This window comes from Uloborus diversus, chromosome 4 (genome assembly GCF_026930045.1).
Source record: "Uloborus diversus isolate 005 chromosome 4, Udiv.v.3.1, whole genome shotgun sequence".
NCBI classification, from domain to species: domain Eukaryota; kingdom Metazoa; phylum Arthropoda; class Arachnida; order Araneae; family Uloboridae; genus Uloborus; species Uloborus diversus.
Window position 1 is genome coordinate 78,570,661 of NC_072734.1, and position 16,254 is coordinate 78,586,914.

The 16,254-nt window shown below is 31.8% G+C and overlaps 1 protein-coding gene across 1 annotated transcript in view; it reads left to right on the forward strand.

The window, feature by feature from the left end:
* The window catches only part of LOC129220658 (tolloid-like protein 1), a 296,905-nt gene that overhangs the window by 160,439 nt on the left and 120,212 nt on the right, over positions 1 to 16,254 (forward strand). Inside the window, exon 5 of the mRNA XM_054855087.1 lies at positions 13,301 to 13,479. Within this exon, the coding sequence (XP_054711062.1) occupies positions 13,301 to 13,479 (179 nt within the window). The remainder of the gene's footprint in view (positions 1 to 13,300; positions 13,480 to 16,254) is intronic.

Sequence of the window (16,254 nt, forward strand, 5' to 3'; positions counted from 1 at the left end):
CTTGATTTGGGAATATAGAATTGTTTCTTCCGAGTTTCAGGTAAATTCTGAAAAACTTAAAGGTAAATTGTCTAAATCATATCAAAAGAAGTAGCACTTAAAAAAAAAGCCGCTGGCGGATTAAATGGGGATATCGATAGCTGTTCAAAACGGGGGGGGGGGGCGTCCACATTTTAAAAGACATAAAATATAAATGAAACATCTTAAATTATGCTTAAATATTAAGACAGATATAAAATAGAATGCTCTTACGGTATTATTTTATTTCAACTCAAATGATTTTTTATGCAGTTCCTTAGTACTTAGAAAAAAAGCTCCAAAAAATTAAATTTAAACAATATAATAACACAATTGTGGAATAAAATATATGAAAAAAATATTTTAAAAATTACAAGTAAAATATGTCATATTAAGTACAGAAATCTAAATTATTTTACATCACACATTGTTTCATATTCAGATTTCTAATAATGGGCAGCTGTCGAAGAAAAAGAATATGAAGCTGGTATCAGTTGAACATAGCTCGAGCTGTTAACAAGTGTTGGAATGGAATATGAGTTAAAGAAAAAGAAAGAAAAAACATCTACGGTTTTCAGTGCCACTATAGCAACTCGGGGAGGGGGGGGGGGGCTAAAAGAGGCTACATGCAGTATTCATTATTTTAAATGAATACCTCAATATTTCCCAATTGGTTGTCCTAAACGTCGACCTTGCTCCATTTTCTAAAAAAATAATTCTCTACCGCATCCTAATTATTGCTTTGAAGTAAACATATTGCAATCGAATAATCTGGAGCCTATTATAAGAAGAAACTAGTTTTAAGTTTTATTATCCTTAAGATAGATATTCTCCCAATCACCGATCACTTCAGTTATCCGATTGAAAAAAATAAATATTACTCTTAATCAACGGTCTCCTATGTATTACAAAATAGTTCAAAACTACCGAAAGTTAGAAGGATTTTTTTTGAATTGTATTTCAGAAACCAGTATAAATGCATTTCTTGACATGGAAGATAAAATGTAGGATTATGTTTTTTCTTTTTTGAGCTCTTATGTAAAGTATTCAGATTAGGTCTATTTTAATTAGTCACTAATAAACCACCGTTTCAATTGCGTAGTTTCCAAATTGCTGCACAGCAGTTTTTTTTTCTCCTTAAAACAACATATTTAGCGCTTAACTGGTTCCTGAAATAAACGATTCAATTACAATTTAAGTATATGTTAAGCTGTTTCAAAATAAAAGCAACTCCCAAGGCAATCTTAATTTCAGATCATTCAGAGTCATAATTTTAATCATTTTAGGGCGTATTTTTATACCTACGTAATTTGATTTTTCCATGAATGTTTTTTTGGTGTCCACAAGTTTTATGAGATTCTAACAATTTTTATTTTGACAGATGCTTTCATGATATAAGGCCTTATGATGGCACCTAAGTCGACAAAGATGTCACAAAGAAGAATCAAGTTTGTAATGTAAAAACATTGGTCTTGAAAAAATTAGCATTCGGTTTTAAATGAATTTCTGCAATTTCACTGTAAAAACTACTAATCGATATTTATAGGTGATGTATACGAAATAAAATAATTTGGCAATTTTTAATGGTGTGAATGTTTCATTTTTTCTCATGAAAACAGTATAACATAATATAAAGTTATATAATTTTTGGAGTAGTAAAACCAATTTTTAACTTTAATACTAGTACTCATAAACCTGCAGATTTTATTATACCGAGTGAAAAATTGTTTCTGTTTAGTAGCTCTGAAATTTTAAACCGTCACATATTTATAGTTTTTATCTATGTAAATTTTAAAAGGTTAATAGGATAAAGTATTATCTAATCTATAATAATCAGTTTAGAATAAAAACCATTCTGTGCAGTCTAAATGCTGTATACTGCACATATGGTGTGAAATAAAATTAGTTTGTTACTAGTATTTTTCAAATAAAGTAGGTCCAAATGCAACCTATAACATTAAAAAAAGAAGAAAACCATATAAATATTCTGTTTTACCATAAAAGAAAAATAAATGCATATAATTGCATGCATCAAGTTAAAATAAACTTAAAGGTTTAATGGATTGCATATTGAAAAACATTTCTCACGTTATGCTGCACATTTTAGCATTACAATAATGCTGGAAGTGAAAAAAGTACTTTTAGTGAAGATACGATGTAGTATTTTCAGTTATATATAAAAAACCTTTCTCATTTTTACTACCTCCATGGATCAAAAAGTTTTGTATTACGAAAAAGCTATAACTGTTCTTAAAATAAAGCTTCAGACCATATTTTGCAATTTCCTTCAATTTGTAAATTTTTAAGTCTGCAATAGAGCTAAAAGTTTTTTGTAGAAATGAAAATGCACCACTTTTTCTTCTTTAACATGTGTTTATAAAATATTGAGATGGGGCATTGATTTATTTTGTGTACAAGGAAATTAATATCAATAAAACATATATTTAGCAGCAGTTAACTATTTTTATGTAAAAGTGTTTTATATTTCTTTATTCTCGCTTTTCATAGCCTAAAACATTATTTTTGTTGTTGAAAAACTTAAGAAAAGGAACAGATTTCGTATGTAGACTGATTTATACAACGTACATACTGACTCAATTGCTCTACTTTTCGATATTGTTCTTCAGATGTAAAAGCAGTGATTTCGGCTATGAAAAGAAACGATAGGGTAAAAAAAACCCTTTTGCATAAAAATTGATAACTTCATTTTATGGTTTACTGCTGTTAATTTTACTGTACAAATCATTTATAAAACCGTATACTACTGCTGCTTTTATGGCACAATTCAGTTGATTCCGCAGCATAATACTGCTAACTTTACAGTTTGATACTGTTAATTTTGCAGGGCAATTCCGTTACAGAACAGTATATAACTGTTAATTTTACATATTATCTCCGTTAAATTTACAGGTCAAGTCATTCCTAAAACAGTATATTACTGCTGATTTTACAGTTTGATACTGTAAGTTTTACAGGGCAGTTTTATTAAAAAGCAGTATATTACTGCTAATTTTACAGTTTGATACTGTAAGTTTTACATGGCAGTTCTATTAAAAAGCAGTATATTACTGCTAATTTTACAGTTTGATACTGTAAGTTTTACAGGGCAGTTCTATTAAAAAGCAGTATATTACTGCTAATTTTACAGTTTATCGCTGTAAATTTCACAGTAAAAGTCTGTTATAAAACAGTATATTACTGCAAATTTTACAGTTTAGAATTGTAATTTTTGCAGTTTTTCTTTGGAATGCGAGCTGCCAGTATTTTACTGTAAAAACAACAGCTTTTTTTTTTTGCAGTGTAGTATTAAAGTTAAAAATTGGTTTTACTACTCCAAAAATTATATAACTTTATATTATGTTATACTGTTTTCATGAGAAAAAATGAAACATTCACACCATTAAAAATTGCCAAATTATTTTATTTCGTATACATCACCTATAAATATCGATTAGTAGTTTTTACAGTGAAATTGCAGAAATTCATTTAAAACCGAATGCTAATTTTTTCAAGGCCAATGTTTTTACATTACAAACTTGATTCTTCTTTGTGACATCTTTGCCAACTTAGGTGCCATCATTAGGCCTGTGTGATATGTGAAAATAAAAATTGTTAGAATCTCAAAAAACTTATGGACACCAAAAAACATTCATGGAAAAATCAAATTACGTAGGTATAAAAATACGCCCTAAAATGATTAAAATTATGACTCTGAATGATCTGAAATTAAGATTGCCTTGGGAGTTGCTTTTATTTTGAAACCGCTTAACATATACCTAAATTGTAATTGAATCGTTTATTTCAGGAACCAGTTAAGCGCTAAATATGTTGTTTTAAGGAGAAAAAAAAACTGCTGTGCAACAATTTGGAAACTACATAATTGAAACGGTGGTTTATTAGTGTCTAATTAAAATAGACCTAATCTGAATACTTTACATAAGAACTCAACAAAGAAAAAAGAACATAATCTTACATTTTATCTTCCATGTCAAGAAATGCATTTATACTGGTTTCTGAAATACAATTCAAAAAAATCCTTCTAACTTTCGGTAGTTTTGAAGGATTTTGTAATACATAGGAGACCGTTGATTAAGAGTAATATTTATTTTTTTCAACCGGATAACTGAAGTGATCGGTGATTGGGAGAATATATATCTTAAGGATAATAAAACTTAAAACTAGTTTCTTCTTATAATAGGCTCCAGATTATTGGATTGCAATATGTTTACTTCAAAGCAATAATTAGGATGCGGTAGAGAATTATTTTTTTAGAAAATGGAGCAATGTCGACGTTTAGGACAACCAATTGGAAAATATTGAGGTATTCATTTAAAATAATGAATACTGCATCTAGCCTCTTTTAGCCCCCCCCCCCTCCCCGAGTTGCTATAGTAGCACTGAAAACCGTAGATGTTTTTTCTTTCTTTTTCTTTAACTCATATTCCATTCCAACACTTGTTAACATCTCGAGCTATGTTCAACTGATACCAGCTTCATATTCTTTTTCTTCGACAGCTGCCCATTATTAGAAATCTGAATATGAAACAATGTGTGATGTAAAATAATTTAGATTTCTGTACTTAATATGAAATATTTTACTTGTAATTTTTAAAATATTTTTTTTCATATATTTTATTCCACAATTGTGTTATTATATTGTTTAAATATAATTTTTTGGAGCTCTTTTTCTAAGTACTAAGGAACTGCATAAAAAAAACATTTGAGTTGAAATAAAATAATACCGTAAGAGCATTCTATTTTATATCTGTCTTAATATTTAAGCATAATTTAAGAAGTTTCATTTATATTTTATGTCTTTTAAAATGTGGACGCCCCCCCCCCCCCGTTTTTTTTGAACAGCTGTCGATATCCCCATTTAATCCGCCAGCGGCTTTTTTTTAAGTGCTACTTCTTTTGATATGATTTAGACAATTTATCTTTAAGTTTTTCAGAATTTACCTGAAACTCGGAAGAAACAATTCTATATTCCCAAAATCAAGATGACTTAGTTAAAGTTAATTCAGTAAAAAGTGAAAATCGATCATAAAAGTTGAAAGTTTTTAACAAAAGAATAAATCGACAAACATGTCAAGAAATAGATTAAATCTGATTCTGCCAGTTCTAATCATTAAGAAATTGCAAGTCCACATTTGGCCCGCCGTCCTTGTTGTAAACAATGCTACCTTCTTGGAAATGCTTGCCAGCAGACCGCACTTCTTTTAACTGTAGATTTAAATATGCTCACATTTGCAAAATAACTGCTTTTTATTTACATTACAATAAAAATAATCTATAATTTTGTTGGATAAGTGTCACAAGTCTGAATATACGAAGACAGTTTCATACGCTGTAATACATCGTACTTTAAACTCTAATCTTTATTGTTGCTCTCATTATAAAGTTGACTTTAAATTTTGTTCCTTTAAATTTTTACAAACATACGTGCAATAAATAATAAAGAACTTAACATTCTGATTTGGTTCCTTCAATTTTACTAACATGTAAAAACAAAGAATCAGTGCTCCAAAATTTACTGGAAAATAAAAATAAAAAAATAAATAAATAATGAAATAAATTACATTCAATTTAGCACTAACAAAAATTTCTATATTCCGGTGATTCTTGAAATGATATTATTCAACTACCCATAAAAACCAATATTGAATTACAAGTTTAAAAAACCCAGACGTAAATGAATTGTATGATCCATCACATTTAAATCAAAACAAAATTTAGTTTATCTTGTCCCAATACATAGTTCTTGATTGTAAAATAAAACCTGACAACGGGCACACAAAAATCAGCTTCAGGGGCCCAATATGGCACACAGACCGTAGGATAGGCTTTAATGGCTAAGAACGCTCTAAAGCTCAAAAGCATTCGTGATTACAAATTACATCCTAAAACATAAAAATATAAATGAAAAAGGTACTTATAAACTTCCATTACCGGCATTCATGTCACTAAGTGAATCATCGCAACATCGTTCAGACTAGAGGCTTCTTTGAAATTCCAAGCGGAACACAACCACGAATTGCCATCTTGATAAAATGAGACCACCCATTCAATTCTGGTCACAAGTTACGTAGTTCTTTACATTTGCACACCACTAAACTGAAAGAAATGATATTGCGTTAGAGAATAAATTTAAATGAAGTAAATTCAGGCGGCTAGAATGAAATTTATAGTTTAAATTTTTCCGAAATACCTAACCGCAACCATATCAGCGGGCATAAATTCAAAATGAAATCAACTACAATTGTTTTTTTTTTTTCGTGCGCTGGAGTGACAAGAACAAAATATTCGCTAGCAAAAACCCCCCTTCTTGGCAAGCCAGCACACGCAAAGAATGAAATATACTATAAGAAATGAATAAAAAATATATTATAGGCCATCCGATTGCGTGCACGAATTATAGCTTAAACATAATGGAATAATAAGATAAATAAATGGAATAATTGAAACATTTCAGAAAAAAAAAAAAAAACTCTAGAAAAATTAGTCATTGCAGTTCAAGCTTTACGTAAATTTTCCCTACAGAAAGGTTTTGTGAAACAATCAGCTAAAATTATTTTTAGTTTCTCAACAAATTTTATTTCAAATTAGTTTTTGTCAATCGAATTCCTTAGGAAATGGTACCCCACATTAATCTGCTTAGTTCTGCAATTTTCTATTTCAGAACTAGAAAAATCGATCGCAACTAGATTGTCACAGTGCAGAGTACTATTAATCAATCTAAAATTCTGAACTCTTTTCATGGCCAATTAATTCATTTAAAATTTTTTTTGATCCTTTTAACTTTCTTAGATTGTTCACTAATTGAAATATACTCCGCTTCCATCGTTGACAGTGCTACGCATTTTTGTTTGAATGTACACCATTCGTACCCTATCGAAAAACACTACAAGTGCCCTCCCCCCCTGCATCGGAATCCGGTCGTCGTGATTTGAGGCGTAATCTGTATCAGAATAACAATGAGTTATTCAATTTACAGACAAAATTTATATTTCAGGGACGGACAAACCTTTCAGGTTGTCTCACCAAATCTCCTCTTTTACATCCGCATATAGATACGCATTGCAAACATCTACATGGAAATGGGCTCAATGTAGCTTATACACAAAAATTGAAAAGAAAGCCTCCATCAAAGGAAAGGAAATTACTGGAGAGAACACTTTCGAAAAGTATCCCCCCCCCCCACCTAGTGGGTATTTAAAATTACCAGTCTGGTCTTGAAGCGCATTATTTCATTCTGCTCATTTGTTTTTAACCCATTCGATGATCAGCCCGAAACCCCTTAACGCGCATGCCGCAGATAACGAACGGAGTTGCTTTTTGCTACGTTGTAATAGCGCTTTTCTCCCCATTTTGCTCTCGGGATTTTAATGTTGTTTTTGCTGTTCAGCTTGCATTCGAAAATCGCTTCGCTTTATTAGTTTTTTGGCACTGAATTAAATAGTGCAATAAAATACAAGGTTGCTAATATGTGCTGAAATATTCATTAAATTTACACAGTACATAACGGAAAAATAATAAACAATAGAGGATAGGACAAAAAGCAATTATTTTTATAACACTAATTATTTTATTGATTTATTTTTCTTTTTGCTTTTATCTCAGTATATCATTCTTTCCTTTTTATACACTTAAGAAATCAAAACTGTTAAATGTAAGATGATCTACCTTTCAAAAAGGCTCAACAAAACATTCTTCAAACAATTGACTGATCGATCCCACCTGTGAGCAAGGGGTTTGAATTGACAAAAACGCTTTAACTGTGGGAATGATTTTCTAAGCGGATAAAAAGTACTCTTCGGTGCCTTTTGATACATTGTGACCCTTCAAAACGACCAATAAACACAGAGACATCTCTTTGCTTTCCGGTTCTTTTATCGTAATTGCGATGACTTTTAAATCTCTTCTGAGTGTCCAGATATCAGTTGCTCAAGCGTGAGAAGTATTTTAAAGATAAATGATTACAAAAGATCAAAACTTGCGGCTAATCCCCTATTTCCCTAAAGGATACTTTTGTGCATGCAACTAAAAGCCCCCAGCTGAAAGAGGAATAACAGAGACTGCCTGGGCGGATTCCCTAAGGAGATGTCCCCCTTAGTGTCTTCCGGTCAACCCTTCCACATTATTTTCTTACAACAAAACAGTTTGAATCAGAAAGGAATTTCAAAGCAAGCTTTACTGCTTGTATTTGGGAACATGTCTTCAGAAGAAAAAAAAAGAAAATCTTGCTTGAAATCGAGTCGAATTGTTTTTCTTATTTTAAAACATATTTGGATAAGTTTTAGTTAGTTTCATAGGATTATTTACTGATTAAGGCAACTTGATTATTGAACGAAACCAAATATTTATTTCTATTTTTAAAATCTCATAAATAAAGGCGCAATTAAAACATTGGAGCTATTTTAAAACAATAAATAAAATCTGAAAAAGAAAGGGAGAAAAGGAATGTTTCGTTTCGTATGAGTAAAGCGAAAATAACTCAAGATATTAGAATTTCATTTGTACTGTAGTATATATTTTATGTTTTGCATGGTCAACTATTACGTATAATCAATGCGGTCGTCATAATTTTTTGTTTGTGAAATTAAAAATATTCAAAACTGTATCACTAAAAAGCCATCAAAGGATGCCGCGAATATAAAAAGTTAAAATTTAAGTTTGAAAATATCACGATTTAAAAATAAATAAATAATAAAAAATAATAATAGTATACAAATAAATAAAAAACGTAGTAAACACATTATAATTAAAAAAAACATACTCGTACAAAATTAAGATGTGTAAGATAATTTTTAAAAAATGTTGTGTAAAATAAATTATAAAATTTGAGGATTTTGAACAATTTAGTGAAGGTTGCTTGTGTAAGAAGGTGGATTTTTGATAACAAGAATAAAAAATTCTGTTTATTTGCTTTATTCAGGCATAGAAATATTGTTAAATGTATAAGGAAATATTTTCACACTTGTTCATCAGGAGTTCAAATGTCAGAATGCTAAGAAACAAAGCTTCCACGAAAAGATAAAAAATATAATGCCTGATTATTCGAAGCATTATACGTGTCCCATTTAGGAGTACTTGAAAGGTTAATATCTTAGTAAAATAAAATAAATTACAACAAGTTTCGTGAAATACTGTAAGTTACATCCCTTTTGTCTAAGGAAAAGAGCTTGATTACCGCTCCCCTAAAAGCACCAGAACCCAACAGAGAAGCGCAATAACAGGGTTCTGCCCCTGGAAGGATCGCCGACACATATTCGGCCGAGGCAAAAACTGCTAGAAACGCCGTGACGACACAGGTTCGTCGAAGGCAGTTAGGAACCATTTTCTTGCGACGAGCCTGAATCGGCCGGAGCAATATTAACACAAACAGCGCGGCCGATCCTGTATCGGCCGGGGCAAAGAATGGGTTAAATAAAAAAAAACATCTGTACCCTTTTTTCTTTCTAAAACTTTCATTCAGTGGAACCAATACGTAAACCTTTCTTTCTGATATCACCTGAATTTCTTGAGCCATTCCGTTTTGCCAATTTTAAATCTTGGAAATGTTAGCTTCTAGCATACTTGAATTATCCCCCCTATCTTCATAAAAATCCTATACTTTTCTTGAATTATCATCACAAGGTGAAATTAAAATATTTTGTGTCATATTCAATGTTATTTTCAGAACAATAAACCTCGGCTTCACGATTCGGACTTTAGAACCGTCGTGTCAATAGAATAATACTTATCCCTGTATTCATTATTTTACCTTGGACTTGCTTTAATCCATTTAATTCTCAACATGCTATTTTATAATTTTCAGGATATTCTTCTTCTACTTCAGATTTACTCAGTAGTGAAATAAAACTGTGTCCCTCTGTTTCTCGTTCCTGGGCGGGGGGGGGGGGGGGTTCGTCCAGAATTTATTTTCATCGAATTTAACATTCAGCGTTTCTGTCACTTCGCGATTTTTGAGATCCCAAATTCTGTAACCTTTCGTATGAAACGCATATCCTACCATGACTCCTTGTTGAGTTTTCATATCCAATTTGTTTAATTTTCTGTTTTGGAAGTCCAATATACGAAATGCATCCAAAAAAAAAAAACCCGGGATTGTTTAATAGATGGCTTTCTTACCCCAAATAGCTCAAAATAGGTTTTGTTTAATAGATGGCATTCTTCCCCCAAAAAGCTCAAAAAAGGGTTTGGTTTTTCCTTTTAATGCCGCTCTCAATTAATGCTGACTTATAGTGTTCTATGACGCTACTTTGTTAATTAGAGGATTTGTTGGTTTTTTCGATTCTTATGCTTTGGTCGCTAAGGTAAATTTCAAACCGGGAGTTCAGAAATTCCTTTCCGTTATCGGAGCTTTGCCACAAATCTCTCTTATCTTTTGAAACCTGACAAAATGTACTTAAACCTCACTTTTCTTCTTAAAGAAATAAACTGGAGAGTTTCTTGAAAAATCGTCTATTATTGTGAAAATAATCGCCCCCCCCCCCACTTTAAAGAACTCAACTGCTAAGGAACCCATCGTATTCAAATGCAAAAGATCTTACCGGGTGTTGGCTTGAATCTCCGTTACAGGTTTAAACGAAATTCTCCGATTTTTTCATTTTACACGGATAACAATCTGACATATTTTTACTTTTGATAAGCAGTGAAAGACAGTGAAGTACAGAATCACACTTTTCATTATTTATAATATACTTTTTGTCTTCATCCTGAACATGTTGATGCCAAAATTTAAGACTCAAAGTGTTCTAAAAGTTAAAATGTAAGGAAACTGATGAGTTTCAAGGTTGTAAGAGTTTCAAATTCTACTGTAGTTCTCGAGCATCTACTTTTCTAAATGAGCATGCCCTTCAAAGTGAATAAAATATGACAAACAATGCATAATAATGTAAATATTCTACTTTAAATTTAAAAGCTGTAATTTTGACGAGAACGAAACACTGCCAGATCAGAAATGAAAAGCTGAAAATTTTAAAATATAGCCAGGCACGGCCTGAACTTAAATATGTTGGGAAGGCGTATAATCTCAATTTGCCAAATGGAACTTAAATATTTGCCGATTGATAAAATACTGGTAAATGCACACATTAAGTACGCACAATTAAGTACAATATCTAATGAAATTTGCACATTCGAGAATTTAAAAATTGCAACATTACAATTATGTCCCCAAATTTGCCGAATAGCCAGACAAAATTTTCCCAGTATGGCATTTTTGGGGAGGTCATAGAGACTTCCCGTGACCTCCAATTGAGTGCCTTTGAATATAGTTTCTAAAATTATTTTTACGTTCCCAAGTTTCAATGGTACTAGTGCAATTTTCCTGAAGTAAAACTTTAATTTCCTGCTGACGCAAATATAAAACTTTTAAAACACAAGGGTTTCGTGTTTGTATTTTAAGATGCTTATTTTTTGAGTTTTTTTTTTTTTTTTTTGAGTTCTTTATTGATGATTTTTTCAGATTATTATTATTTTACTTTCGACCGTTAAGTATGAAAGCTGGCTCCAGATTTCAGAGAATTTTGAGTCGTTCAGACATCAGAGTATTGTATTTCCACAGTGTCAAATTCTTCAACAAAAAATATCAGTAAATTGTATACTGTTTGCATGTCTCTCTGTCACGTTGTTATTTCATTTATTTTCATTTTATTCATCGAATTATGTATAAAAGCTACTGATGCTATAACGTAAAGTTTTTCAATAAAATGGTTAAATGCAAAATGTTAAAGAATTTAAAACTGAACATAAGAAAGAAAAAAAAAAAAAAGAAGTCAATCGCGATATGTTAAAAATTCACTAGAGAAAATAAAAATTTAAATTTTAAGTACTGACATAGCATATAACACAAAATATAATCGTACACAAAGTTTAATGTTCTAATAACTTTAAATACGATCAAGAAAGGAATTGATTTATTTTTAAATAAAATTTGAGTTTCAGAAAATGTTTAAAAACTATCACACATGCAATAAAATATTCAGAATCACAACAACTACTCGGATTTTTGCTAGAAAGCAATCGCTACAACTTAGCAACTATAAGAAATTGCAAAGTCAGCATCAACGAATTTTAGGATACGAATTGCGATTTCAAAATAAACTGTTATTTTACATACATTCTCGATGATCAAGAAAACTATATTTTGAGGAAAATGGAATGAATATAATATAACCAGCACTTACCTTTAACATGGATTACAGTCTCAGCAGTCCTGCCTCAGCACACCCGAATCATCAAAAAACATGGCTGCCAATATCTTGAATTCATTAGTTTCTGTTCCCGTATGAAAGAAACACCTTTTGCGCATCGTTTTGCGCAATCTAAAATATTTTTACAGTTTTTCTCTGTTATTTAGCTGAGCAGTATTAAACTGTAGGAAAAAGCAGTATATTACTGTAAAAACAACAATTATTTTTTGCAGTGTACCTGTAGCGCGCTGCTTGCAACCACTGGTCTATTAAATATTGTAGCTTGTGCTTGAACTTATACGGCAGGACCATCATTTTAAATTTTGCGGGGGAGGGAGGGGATACATACTCAACGCATATTTTGTGCAAAAACAACAAAACTGTGTCCACATATATGGAAAGAAATTGATTTCTCGAAGCACGGAGGAGAATATTGCCCGTTCTGACCACGATAAATGACGAGTGGTTCATAGCGCTTTGAACAATAAGTTTCAGTAAAAGAAAACTGTGGTTTGTTGAGGAAATGGCAGTTTTTTTTTTTCCTAGATGATAACTCACCAATAGTGAAGTGAAACAGTTACGATAAATTTCATTTTAAAAAATGAACAATTTGGAAAAATATTTTTAAAATGACACTAGATAAAGTTACAGTATATTTTGCTATAGGCTAGCCTTCAAATGTTATTTTTCACTGATATATTAAATTTTTACTTACGAATAGAAACAGAAGTATATTACTTTAACCCATAAATGGAGCAATGTAATAACCTCTTGTTATCAAAGCCATTTTATAAGGACCATTGTTGCAAATAAGTGATATCTTATCAGCTGATTCTTACTTAAAATTATTAAAGTAGTGAAATTCAGTTACAACGAATACCAATGCAAAGAAATATCCAGTTCCGGAGAAATACATTTTCAGTCCCGTTTTAACTGCCATTGCATTGTAACTAAATTTCTGTTACGACGAACACAATTTGCCGTCCTTTCATTCAAGTTCTTTGTAGCGGGTATTTACTGTATTACTATGTTTGTCTATTTCTTTTTACATCTAAAAGACGAATCGTTTTCGATTTCTTTTCCAGGTGTTGTTCATTCGTGGGTAAGCGCGGCAACGGCCCGCAGGCCATCTCGATCGGCAAGAACTGCGACAAGTTCGGCATCGTTGTGCACGAGCTTGGCCACGTGGTGGGCTTCTGGCACGAGCACACCCGGCCCGACCGGGACAAGCACGTGCAGATCATCAACAAGAACATCATGACCGGTGAGCCTTTTCTCTTCCATTCCCCATCGCGGTGACGAGACCGCCTCTTGGCTTGGTACCAGCATCGAATCTTCAACGAGTGCGTTTAATTCATTTAAATACAAGCTACGAGAAAGTTGGAGGGGCCTGTTTGGCCCCCCTTGTAGTTTGTTGCTGAGTAAATTTGAATACTATCTAGTGGAACTTAATGAAACTTTCTGTCCGGTAATATGACTTCAATTTGATTTCTATTTTAATCATTTGGTCAACCGCCTCATAGTACTGAAAATATTGATTCTTACGGATAGAAAGACTAGAGGGGCTAATAAAATATAGTGGACGCTGCAGCCATTAGACAGTCGCTGCAGCACCCCCTACACTTTATTAGAGTTGCGAATAGATTATACAGATAACTATATTCCGTGTCAGTTGACGAAAATAGTTGTATACTTTAAAGCTGCAGTATTTATTTTTCATTTGATAACACTATTAATTTTTTTTTTTTACTGAATAGAAATCTCTTTCTAAACTGATAAAGACTCGGATCCATTTCTTCATAATAGCCGTTCATCATTTCAGCAATTAGAAAATGTAAACCATCATAAAATCCGCGTATCAAACTCTAAAATACCATCATTAATGATCCGAAGCGAATTCATGCAAACGATATTATTACTTTCGACTTAAGAGTGGGGCCTCCCCCGATCCGAGAAAGAATAAAGCAGAGAAATGATTGTAGATAATACTCTTCCGTTATTCTTTTTCCAAACAGTCATCAAAAAAACACTCAAGCGGTCTCTACCCAATTAAAATCGATATTCATAAAGTTTTCAGAGTTAATGGGATATCAATATGAAGCGTTCCTCTGCCATTTTTAACCACGGTGTTATTTCTCCGAATTCCTTTTTTACGTTCAAGTACGAGTAAAGATAATCCATCTTAAATAATATATTATCTTCATGTTTGAGCGTGTGAGTTTAATTTTTAAGCGTAAAATCTCTCAGATCATCGAAAAAAAAAAAAAAAAAAAATACTGAGATGAAAAAAAAGAAAAAGAAAATTGATGAAATGTATTATCGTCATTTGATTAGGAGCCGTAAATTGGGGCTACTTGAACCCGAAATTTCATATTTTTTGCGAGTTTTATACTGATTTGTTGATTAAACCCATAATGTGTACTGATAACCTTGGTTTTTACCGTTTTTTAGGCGTTCTGCTACCACCTTAAGCCCTTTTCAAACAACAATTTTAACCATTTATATTTTCTTCTTATTTTTAAAAATTGGGTTCAAGTAGCCCTGCGCTGGGGTTACTTGAACCCAACTCAGCGCAATCCATTCAAGAAGGCTGTACAACAGGTGGTGGGATAAAGAAGGACCAGTAATTGTGAAAGATAGTTCAGAACTACATTCTAGTGAGCTAACTATTTATATAATTAATATAAAATCAACGTACAAATAAAAAAATATTTTTAGGCAAACATAATTTCTTAAATAGAAGTATAATCAAACTGCAGCTAAAACCAATGAAAATGCTCATTATTTAAACATTAGAGAGAAGGAAAACTACTCTCTTTAATAGTTTGGGTGGATTTATTTTTCATACTATTTAATGCCTGCTCTTCCTCGCTACCTACTAAATACTACAGGATGTCCAGGCTTGTTTTGTGAACGAACTTTCAACTTCCTCTTTAGACTTGATATACTTAAGTCAAAATGGGCTGAGGCCACTCTCAGAGACATTTCTTTGGAATTATTTGAATCTAGGTACAATTGTAATTTTTTCTCCAAAAAATCCGCATATTTTCTACTTCCAGGGGTTCTCTTTTACTTTCGGACCCTTTTTATCCCAAGATCTGCAACTAAACGGATGTAAATAGTAACTAACCTCTTTATTTTAAAATATTACAAAATTTATTTAAAATAATTTAGTGATGAAATGTGGTCCGGAGCTGCTTGAACACTGGTTTCAGGTAGCCCAATTTCAAGACAATCAGTGCACTTCTACTAACTCTTATATCAGTTACTGTGTTAATTATATATCTGCAACCGTGAAACACTGTTATTTTATTAAGAAACAGAATGCAAACGTAACATGCACCTTGATGATGTCAGATATTTTCGTGAACTTACATGTGAAAGTTTGGAGCACCTAAAAACAACTTTAAACAACTTACAATCACAACCTCAATCAGAAAAAAGGCGGGAATAGCAGAAACTTTATTTAATGCACTAGCCTCTGCGAATTACTGCTACCTGTCATTAAGAAGTTTTTTTAAGTCTATACATTGAGTTTTATAGGACCAGGACGGATTTACACTTTTTTCTCATGGATTCAAGTAGCCCCCTGGAGGCTCAAGTAGTCTCCCTTTACGGTATTTCTTCTCAAATGTGTTAATTATATGGTTAATAACACTGGTAAACAAAGGTTTTGTTACATGAAACATTTATAGTGTTGCTAGGGTAGTTTTTGAGCTGGTTTCAAATATCTACTTGGATTTTTTCCATCACCCACAGTTTTTGTGTAATCATAGGTTTTAAATTATTCATTTTCCCCATATATTCCAAAAACACGTAATGATAAAAACAAACAGGCTAGTAAACAAAGACTTTGTTAAATGAAACATTTATGTTTTTTTAGGATAATTTATGACGCTGATTTCAAATATTTAATCAGAAATTTTCCATCACCCACAGTTTTTGTGTAATCATAGGTTTTAAGTGATTAATTTTCCCCGGTGTTTTCCTATATCACGTAATGCTCATAATTACTGAAACTTTGTCATAAAGACAAGAA